The sequence below is a fragment of the Eurypyga helias genome, unplaced genomic scaffold (assembly GCF_000690775.1).
Source record: "Eurypyga helias isolate BGI_N326 unplaced genomic scaffold, ASM69077v1 scaffold36001, whole genome shotgun sequence".
In the NCBI taxonomy this organism is placed as follows: domain Eukaryota; kingdom Metazoa; phylum Chordata; class Aves; order Eurypygiformes; family Eurypygidae; genus Eurypyga; species Eurypyga helias.
The window spans coordinates 10,812-21,673 of record NW_010229505.1 but is presented as its reverse complement, the minus strand read 5'-3'; the positions used below and the strand labels follow the sequence as shown (position 1 = coordinate 21,673).

Here is a 10,862-nt window from a genome sequence, read left to right as displayed (position 1 = left end):
CCCGGAGCGGGAGGTGGAAGTTCCCGCTCGAGGGACAGCGCCCGGCCGGGGCCACGAAGGCCGGGTGGATCAGGGACCGGGCTCTGAGCCTGGCCCCTGCCTCTGAGACCTCGTTTTCGGGGGTGCCACGGCCCCTAAAGCCACCTGCCTGCCTTCGGGGGTTACAGCCAGGGGGTGCTCGCTGCCAGTTACTCAGCTTATTATTAAAGGCTTGACATGGAATGATGAGCTACCCCTTGAACACTGTGACCAAAGACACACCTGCTCAGGGAAAAAGGGGCACAGACGGATAGGGTAAAGCTTTTGTAGGTATAGCTTCCTGAAGACAGCCTGGGTTTCTGTCTGGAAACTTGGGGTAGACTCTAAATCCTATTTCATGCTGCATGTTGTGGGGCCTGTCACGTTTTGCTCAAAGTACAGCCTGGTTGAAAGGGCACTACACTGTGCCCTCCGGGCTCAGCATATGCCCGGATCAGCCATATGGCACAGGTGCAACAAAACCCACGTTTTGGGTGGTGTCAAGCTTTTTTGCTTGCGTACAGGTATTTCTGGCTGGGAAAAATTGTATGCCACATGTGCCAAGAAGACTTACTTCCCTTAATGGGAATACAGTGTGCCTAGATCCTGAAGCATAAGGAAGGGCAGTAGTTAGTGAAAAGATGATATAGTAGCCAATAGATACACCCTCACCTTCTGAATGTTTTGACACAGTAGTCAAACACGACTTAAGAGAGTGTAGTGTTGTTTAGAACACTTTAAGTAATGATTTATTTTTTTTACCAGGAGGAAGGAACTTGTTTGTGTTCAGTTGCAATGTGTTTTCTTCTTCAGAACTGGGACCATGGCTATCGACTGGGTTGGTTTTGCATATGCTGCATTGCTGGCTGTTGGAGGTGTTATAGGATACACTCGTAAAGGTAAATAGCGGGACAGTAGGATTTGGAAATGAAGCATTAGTGGGTTTTTTCTGCTGCACTTAGTAAAAAAAAAAAAAAACCCACCAAAAAAACCCAAAAAACTGATGTAAGACATGAAAACTTTGCTATAATGAACTGCATCTTAAATCCATCCTGCACTGCTATGAATGAGCTGAGTCTATGAGATTTACTCGGGTCAACTTAAGCATTTAAGCGGTTGCTTTTTTCTGTTAATCTAACTGATGAGGGTTTTTTTCAGGGCAAAAAGGGACTGTCGTTATTTCTGACCTTCAGTGTATTCTGGGCCTTCTCATTTCCTTTAATCATTCCTGTGCTGACCACAGTAAATAATCTTTGATTAAAGTTTATTTTCTACAGAGGCATCCTGGCTTGATTTTGAGTTTTCCAGATGCACGCTGGCAAGAAAACCCTTTACTTGCGTATTCTGATGTGGTCATTAATTCTCTCGTAGATGTTAACTCTTGGACAATCAGGTTTTAGGTTATCATGTACTGTAAAGTGCATTTTCCATATTTCAGTCACTTTCGCTGCCATGTCTCTCTGGCAGCGCCCTGCCCGGGCCGAGCACAGCATCCTGGCAGAGGTCGCAGCAGCAGCCTGCTCCCCGTCAGCTCTCCCACAAAGCCCGTGGCCCAGCAGCATGTCGGTCGTCTTCGCCGTGGCCATTATTCATCCCAATCCTTGTGATCCAGGGTCATTTTCCCTGCGCAGTGTGCACGTGCTTTGCTCTTAAAGATAGGGCTTTATATCTGACTTTCTGAAAACACTTGATGTATTTTTTTGTTTGTAGACAGCTGCACTCACTGACTAATCCCATTTGCTTGTTCCTTCACTCTTCAGTGGTTGGTCAGTCCTTGTGGCAAATCTGGATTATTTTTTTTTATCAGTAATGATTTCTGTTTTCTTACAAATTCTTTAATAAAAATAGCCAATATGAGGACTGTGTGCTAAACGACACCTGAGGATCGGGATTCTTCATTCATAAACATTTTGGGACCAGCTTAATCCAGATAATGCCTGCTGCACTGATTCTTTGCTTTTACTGAATGGTACCAAGTCAAATGCCTATTCAGAAAGCTAGGTATATTACTGAAACTGGGGTTTATGAACCAATTTTGTAATAGCACTGCAAGAAGATGTTGAGTTACTTTTAAAAAACATATTTTCATCTTCATTGCCATCTAATTGTCTTAACTCTTTTTAAAAATTATTAATTGTGATGTTGGTGATACCATTTCTTTGTCCAGGACTGATATCAGACTGAAAGGCTTACCACTCCACGTGTTGTCCAGTTTACTCTTTATATATATTGACACACTTCTACCATTTTTGGAGATTCCCAAGTGCTGTAAGATACAGTTAAAATCAACAGATAGACCAGAGAAATTACAAAAACGCTTCTAACGGTATGTGTGGTAAACAGCCAAATTTAGATTTGTGCTTCCAAGATTCATTTTCCCAAACTGCAAGTATTTAAATTAGAGGGAGATAATGAGGATCTAGTAGTCAGCTTTGCCCCTAATGCCATGCAAGAGAATGACCCAGTTACAGAAATACTACCTCTCTATTTACACTGCTGCACTGTGGCAAAATTGGTTCTGTTTTTAAAATATTTGGATAATACTGTGTAGGGAGACCTGTTGTGTAAAGATTGAGCTTAAAGACGACGTATTGCAAAATAACACTTGAATGGTTTCTTGCAGGTAGTAAAATCTCTTTAGCTGCTGGTCTCACCTTTGCTTCTGTGACTGGTTATGGAGCTTACTGCGTAACACGGGATCCGAGAAATGTGAAGATATCTTTGTGTAAGTGTTTGACTACAGTAAACAACAAAACCCAACAACAACTGAGACAAGCAGTTTCCTGAACTGCATATAAAAGGCTCCTTTATATTAAATTTCGAGCACTGCTTTGGTTTAAGCGTTATTTTTTAGAGTTAGACACTTCAACTTAGCTTACAAAATTCAAGAGCCTTTGCAAGGTAAGGCAGATCATTGCCACAAAGCCAGCAGGTGTGCGTTACCACCTGGCAGTGCCTCCTTTTATTAGCTGGTTACCTAACTTTGCAACTATTGTGAAATCCAGCTGGGAAACATAGGAGAGTACTGGAACAAAACCATTAGAGCTACAGATTAGAATGTAATTTGAGGAGTAAAGTAGGTGTGGGATCCAGTCTTGCATAATGGAATGTACCCTCAGCTCCCAGTGAAACTCATAGTTGGATTTAGTGTTTTTCCTTTGCTGCTAAGAAAGATTGGGTACAAACAATGCAATAATTGGAACCTTAGCTAGTTTGCCATGAAACCTTCATGGCGCCAAGGAACTACAGTCTAAGGGGGACGTTGTCAACCTCATACAACTGATTTGCAGTAAGAGCTATTTGGAGCTTGTCTCACTCATGTTTTTAGCAAAGATGGCTGTGGTTTCACAGGCAGAAATGCATTTAAAATAAATGTAAGCCAGATAGTGTGAGTACGCACTTGCTTTGTCTGAACTTAGTTACAGTTTGTGGTACAGTGTTTGTGCTGGCTTCACACCAGCCATGGCTGTAAAAAATTCCATTTCCACATAATGCTGAATTAGAAAAGTGTGTTTGCACCAACGGGGAGCTTTAGTAAAGGTGATAATGGCATACCTGATCTGCTCCTAGATGGCCTAACATTGGATATTCCAGTTTTGCCACCGAGACCTTGCTCAGATTAAGCTATCCCACTGTGGAAAACAATCCTTTTTTGGAATGAAGACATAGCCTTAAGTATATCTAAATTTGCAATCGTTCTGTGCTCTGTGCTTTTAAGTAGCATACGGTATTGTACTTTCACGGCTCAATGAAATCCCTCGTTCGGATAAAGGATTTGTGGAAGACTAATTAAAACTTAGTAAATGTTGCCTGTTTCCTAATGTGCTGGTTTTGAAAGGACTAATACAGAATTTCCACTAATCTGCTTGTTAATGTCAGACATACTAAAATATTGCCAGCGCTGTGTATTTCGTGTAGCTGTGGGCACGTGAGGACTTCCTCTCAACTGGAGGAGTACATATTACTAATTTAGTACAAATTATAGCAATACAGATGGGATACAGTTCACTACACCTGCCATAGAAAGTTCTTACTATGTAGAGTAACAACAAAGCCTTTTTAAAGCAATCTTAGTCCAGAACACTCAAAAACATCTACAGGTCCACACCTTAAAAACAGTTGGTGGCTACTCTGTCTGCTACTTTCAGAATAATACGGGCTTTTTGTAATAAACGTGTGCTGCTTTTGTAGAAAATCAGAATGTTTTCACTCAGGCCTAACCTGCCGAAGTGCCAAAAACAATGTGAGTACAAATGAAGGAAGGAAATTAAGTGCATGGAAGAAGGTGACCATTCAACTTAGAAACCAGTAAATTGCAATGTAAAATGCAGCAAATACACAAACTTTTAAAAGGTTAGGCAATTAAAAAAAAAAAACAAAACCTCTAAGTCCATAATTAGCTATGGAATTTATCACCTACGAAGAGTCTCCTACGTTAGGTAGGTAATGTTTTAGTACAAGACCTTGATAGTAGGGTTCTTGTAACTTCTCCTACATACAAAGAGTACGTAGCATACAGATACCCCAGGCAAATTTCCTGAGAGGTTAGGCAATTAAAAAAAAAAAACAAAACCTCTAAGTCCATAATTAGCTATGGAATTTATCACCTACGAAGAGTCTCCTACGTTAGGTAGGTAATGTTTTAGTACAAGACCTTGATAGTAGGGTTCTTGTAACTTCTCCTACATACAAAGAGTACGTAGCGTACAGATACCCCAGGCAAATTTCCTATATTACATTGTTTTATACGTAATTCTTGCAGGCATTTTCCCACTCCCCCTGAAATTAACTCTGAGCTTTCTCGACTACTTCACTGCCACTTATGTCTTTGGTGTAGGTGTAGAAGTTCAGGCTTCGGTACGCAACAGTTAGGGCTATTCAGAGTGCACCTGATTTGCTGAATTTCTGGTCTGAATCTCATTTGCTGGGTTGAACTTGGCTTGATTTACTGAATTTCTTTGACTGATTTAAGGTGAAACAGTGAATATCTAGCACTTTTTGAAAATCAGGGCTAAAGGCCGGAACATCTTAAAAAACTCACTGGCACATGTGAAAAGTCAGGTATTAGTAACTCTGAAAAAGAACGTTACAGAGGGAACATGCTTTGCAGCTTGTGATTAACTGCAGACATCCGCAGGGCTCTGGGAAGACGCATGCTGTGGAATAGTCCACTCTTCAAACATTCCTGAGAGGATTACGGCTATGGGACCAGAAAATGAGAGCAATGGATAATGGAGCATAAAAGTATTTTTGCTGGGTATCCTTAACGAGTGCACATGCGTGGCTGGGAGTTTCATAAGATGCTTATAACTGTCAGAAATTGTTTTATAATGCTGGAGTGAGTTTAAAACTAATTCTTGACACCCGTGAGCACAGCACTGTCCGCAGGAGTAGAGAGTGGAGCTTGAAGAGAATTAGCCAGATGGTTTAACTGCTCCATAGGAAAGGGAAGAGATTTGTGTAACTGCCATTACGTTGGCTACAGGAGTGATAAAGCCCAGCTGGCCCACGAGCAGTCCTGCCTCTCTGCCCACCTCGAGGAAGCATTCCACCTGACAGTTCTTTAACGAAGCAGCCTGTCTGCAGGACTTGTATGTATTCTCATTACTCTTCTCATTTATGTAGTGCTCTGCAGCCACAGCTCAGCGTGACATCCCCATGCTCAAGCAGTTCATCGCTGCTGCCACTTTTAGGTAAAACTGCTCCAGGAAGAAGATGCAATTCCTTTCATGATGTTTGTCTCTGCAGCTTCCACTGCATTTGTGGCCTCTTGGGCTGCCCACCTCGTGTCACAGACAAGGATGGTTTCCTCGTAACAAAATGAAACAAAGGAACTTGTGCTCCTGTGGACAACCGTATTCTGGAGCAAAAGCAAGTGGCAAACCTTCCAATCTAGTTTTTGAGGCTCAGCAAATAAAGAGAGAGCCTTCTAAAAAGAAAACAGATAAAGCTGAATGCTCTAGCTCCCTGAATAGGTAGAAAACCTGCTGCAGTGATCTAGGGTGGTGGGATTGTTGTGGAGTCCACAACATCAGAAGGATATAGACTGGTTGGAGCGAGTCCAGAGGAGGCCACGAAGATGCTCAGAGGGCTGGAGCACCTCTGCTATGGGGACAGGCTGAGAGAGTTGGGCTTGTTCAGCCTGGAGAAGAGAAGGCTCCAGGGAGACCTTATTGCAGCCTTCCAGTACCTGAAGGAGCTACAAGGAAGCTGGGAGGGGACTTTTTACAAGGGCCTGTAATGACAGGACAAGGGGGAATGGGTTTAAATTGAAAGCAGGGAGGTTTAGATGAGATATCAGGAAGAAGTTCTTCGCGGAGAGGTTGGTGAAGCACTGGAACAGGTTGCCCAGAGAAGCTGTGGATGCCCCATCCCTGGATGTCTTCAAGGCCAGGCTGGATGAGGCTTTCAGCAACCTGGTCTAGTGGAAGGTGTCCCTGCCCATGGCAGGGGGGGTGGGACTAGATGATCTTTAGGATCCCTTCCAACCCAAACCATTCTATGATTCTGTGATTTATGAGACACTATTCCTGTCATTCAGTGTAGATGTTACTGTTTGATGAAGATTCTTCTGACTTTTATTTGTATCCCTGTGAATGCAGATATGGGGGAGTTCACTGTCTGGCAAACTTTGTATTGTGGAATAGGATAGAGCACTCTGCTGCACCTGGAAGCCTTATTTGTAGCTGAAAGAAATCACAGCAGTGCTATTTTGGAAAAGCAAGAATGATTTTATAGACCCTCTCTCTGATCTAATGTTTTACTAACTTGCAGTTCGTAGCAAACCGTAGCCCTGACCTTTGATAACTCTCCATGTTCCTGAATGATCCACTGCGAGAAGTGAGAACATAAATATATTGAATTGTCTTTTACAGTTTCAGCTTTTCTTTTGACCATTGTAATGGGAATGAGGTTCAAGAGGTCCAAGAAATTAATGCCAGCCGGACTAGTAGCATGCCTGAGGTAAACGCAGACCGACAGTCTTAATGTACAGATTTCACTGATTTTCAAACAGCTGCCATTTGTCATCTGATCCGAGCCAGTATCAGCGGGAGTCACTGTCCTCCAGCAACTGTAGGGTTTAAGTGCAGTTAGTTTGGAGGTCACAGTCCTGTTTGCAGTGAACAGCCTTTTCATCTCACTAGGCGGATACATCTGATACGGAGTGACTTTCTCAGCAAAGAAACGAGGTATCCGCAATTAATTATTAATGCATATTGATAAGGCTCTTGGAATAACCTGAGGTAAGCCTCAGTGTTTTGATACACCTATGCATAACATTAGTCATTTGATTTCATATGACACAGTCATCTTTTTTAAAAAGTCCATCGCTTTGGTTCAAAACTACTGGAAACTCAGCACCCTTGAAAACCAGGACGTTTTTGACCTGACCTTAGAACTTTGGTCAGTATTACTGCAAATTATGATGCTTATAACCACGCTGACAGCATTACTGCTGCTGTTTATTTTGGCATTCTGGAAAACATAATTTTCCGTATGTATGAATTTGGAATTAAATTATGGAGTAAATGGAAAACTTTTCCCAGTGAGTCTGTAACTCTGAAGATCTTTAAACTCGAAGTCAGAATCTCCATCTTCTAAAGAAAGAATAACTGTTGCTTCATTGTTACCAGACTTAATGTTACACCATTAAGTGTTTTACTCCAGTTACATACAGGAAGGAAAAAAATCAGATGCAAATTGTCAAGATGCAGAATTTAAGAATCAGGACTTAAACTGGAAAATGTTATTTTCCACTGTGCATCACTTTCCAGGCCTAGGAGCACTGTGTGTTTCAGCAGACACTGTACATCTAGATGTTTTGACAGACTGCTTACTAGAGGCTCTAGTGTCAGAGGTTTATGAATGCACTGTTATTTAATGATGACTGTCACTGCTTTTCTTTGTGCACAACCCTATTTATGTTTCTTGTTCTGGTTTGGTTTTTTTTTTGCAGCCTTTTGATGATTTTGAGGCTTGTTTTTATGCTGCTGTAGGAGAATTCAGCCAACTTAAGAACCAACTCTGACTGCCACGGCCACTGAACAAACGGGCAAGCGCTCCATACTTGAAAGACAACTTTGAACGAGTCTTACGTTGCGTTTATCTCTTCTGTAAAACATCTGCACCTGTAATTTGATTATTGATATTTGCTGATGTTTTGCAAGCTTTTTTAAAAAAAATAAATGTTTTGTTAAGGATATATTTTGATCTACTTCTGTTTAAGCAGTCTGTTAACTTAAGGGATCTTAACTCAAGTTTGATCTCTTCCAGGGGTGCTGAGCACCCCAAGAAATTGAGTTAGTTTTGCACTGTATCTCTGAGAGAAGAATATGTATAAATACACGTTTATGCTAGAAAGATATATTGTATTGAACCATTATTTTGTAGCTTCTGAGATGAAGTAATCAATGCTAATCATACTGTCAATTACTAATCAATAAAGGCTGAGGCCTGTACTGTGTTGCACTAGAAAATCCACCTTCCTTTCAAACATACCTTCTTGTTCCCCTGGTTCTAAATGTGAACCTGTCATCAGTGTTCAAATAAAAGACAAGATGTTCCAAGCCTCTGCGTTTTTCATTAACAGTGAGCCATTCTGTCAGTGGAAGAGCCGGGGAACCTGCTTTGTACTCAGTACTGGTTTGGAACACATTCCAAACCAGTTGTGGATGCCCCATCCCTGGCTGTCTTCAAGGCCAGGCTGGACGAGGCTTTGAGCAACCTGGTCTAGTGGAAGGTGTCCCTGCCCAGGTCAGGGGGGTTGGAACCAGATGGTCTTTAAGGTCCCTTCTAACCCAAACCATTCTGTGATTCTGTGATTCCACGCTGAAAACCCCCACCAACGTGAACCACTGCTGGGGAAGGTTCACTGTCTTGCACAAGTAGTTTCCAAGCTCTCAGTCCTCAAACAGGTCTGCTGCTGCGGGCTTACACAGATGATCTTGCTGAAGTCCTCCGTAAGCAGGGGAGACTTCAGATATAAACTGTTCTGGGGCTGAAGTTGCTTTGGTTTGTGTAGAAAATAATTAAATGTTCCCTAGATCTGAAAGCTTGGCTAAAACTATCCTCTGGTGCACAGGGAAGTCGGGCTATATCATTAGGGAACTGAATATGGGTGAGTGCATGACTGAAGACAAATAGAAGTTTTGCTCCTTTCATTTTTTTCCAGACAAGGCTTTGCTTATAAAGGCTATTTGCTCTGCAAATCCATCAGCAGAATACCAAGCTTCTTATTCTTGGCAGGGGCTTAGGTGGTAACAAGGTGGTGTGAGCAACTCAGATGTCTGAAGCACAACTGACCAAAAAAAAAAAAAAAGAAAGGCAATTCCCCCAAACCACACCACTCGGCCCAGGAATCTGCTGCCAACAAACATTGCTATCAGCCATCTCCAGGTGTGGCCAGGCTTACAGGTGACTGAGCTGATCCGTTAGGGATTTCAGGTTGGGATCTTGGGACCTCAAATGATGACCAGACATACAAGCTGTGGTTCATCTTACCCTGAAGCAGAACTCAGACGGGGTAGAGGAATTGAACTGCCACATACCGTAACACTTGGGCAACTGACACCGATCTGGGTATTTGTACTGTAGACAAGGTGAATCCTGACTCAGATTATGCTCCAACGGAAAGGTTAGGCAACCTCATGCTGAAACACAGAAATCCTGCAGTTGCTGCTAGCCCTGATCCTAAATGCAGATTTTGTATTTTTGAGCATGTCCAAAGTCAAGCCTTCACTGAATTAGCCCCTGGGAGCAGGGGACAGGGCTAACCTCCAAGCCCGACTGTAATCCTGAAGCTTTTGCTTGAATTCCTAAATTCTCAGCAAGTGCAACATATCCCTATGGAATGGAGGACTCACAAAATGCAGAGGTGATGTCCCATGCCAGTCCCTGTGACCACTCAGTATTTGGAACAGAGGTGTAGCTCGACAACACCAAAGTACTACGGTGGGCACTGCCAAATACTGCTTGCAGCCACCTTGGTAATTTTAACATAGAAGTGAGGAGCTCATCTGGGCAGGGCTCAGGTGATTGGGGAGTTTCTGGTTTGCACCCCTGAGTTACATTATGTGGCTCTTCTTATGCACAAGCCAGAAAAGGAATTAACCTGGCTGGGCAGCAGTTGGAGTCCTCAGTAGCTGGAATCCTCAACGGTTGGAATCCTACAGAGAACAACAGCTAACTGCAAGGAGGAACAGTTTATCAACTAAAGGGGGACAGGGATGGGTCCCAGGAAATTAGGGTGAAGAATCTGAAAGAGCAGTGAAAGCTTTAAGCACTGCTAAGACAAAATTAACTCTCTGACTGAAAAGGTAAGTGGGCAGTGCAGTCCCTCTACAACTGGTTGGGAAATGAGTGAAGAAGAGAAAGCCTTACAAAAGAGAGCGACGTGGCATTTTCCTTGCTGTGACCATCTAGGCAAGCAGCATAAAGAGGAGCAGGGGACAAGCTACTTAAGCACATGTGCTTCGATCTTCCAGTGAATAAAATCTAAGAGATTCATGAGAGGGTTAAACAAGTTTCTTACTTTTGCTCAAAAACTTAGGAGGATCATGAGTTTTAATTTTTATTTTTTAAACTGCAGCTGTGAAAACATAGGGACAGCAGTGAAATACAGCGGGGGGACAGCAAACTTGGATCTAGGAAACCACAAGCAAAACAAGAAGATTCTAAGCCTGAATCTGCATGAGTTCCCCATTTTTATGGAGTGGCTTTTCCTCCTGCAGCTCATTAATATGGGGAGAGGAAGGGGAAGAGGGCTTGCTTTCTACAGTACTCTGGAAGCTACAGCTGAAACATTCAATCCTAACAGGCATGTACTGTAGTTAGAAACCACCACG

At 42.6% G+C, this 10,862-nt stretch overlaps 1 protein-coding gene across 1 annotated transcript; it reads left to right on the top strand.

Moving 5' to 3' along the window:
- Positions 1–841: 841 nt before the first annotated feature.
- On the top strand, positions 842–8,015 carry TMEM14A (transmembrane protein 14A). Its single transcript, XM_010160430.1, has 4 exons — positions 842–917; positions 2,642–2,743; positions 6,894–6,981; positions 7,976–8,015. Exons 1-4 carry the CDS (start codon positions 842–844, stop codon positions 8,013–8,015), a joined length of 306 nt encoding a protein of 101 aa, XP_010158732.1.
- Positions 8,016–10,862: the final 2,847 nt, after the last annotated feature.

What these genes read in the sequence shown, in the direction of transcription:
- TMEM14A (XM_010160430.1), top strand. Translation starts at nt 842, where the DNA reads ATGGCTATCGACTGGGTTGGTTTTGCATATGCTGCATTGCTGGCTGTT. An exon ending in AAATGTGAAGATATCTTTGT is followed by an intron (nt 2,744 to 6,893) that starts GTAAGTGTTTGA and finishes TGTCTTTTACAG; the next exon opens with TTTCAGCTTTTCTTTTGACC. An exon ending in GGACTAGTAGCATGCCTGAG is followed by an intron (nt 6,982 to 7,975) that starts GTAAACGCAGAC and finishes TTTTTTTTGCAG; the next exon opens with CCTTTTGATGATTTTGAGGC.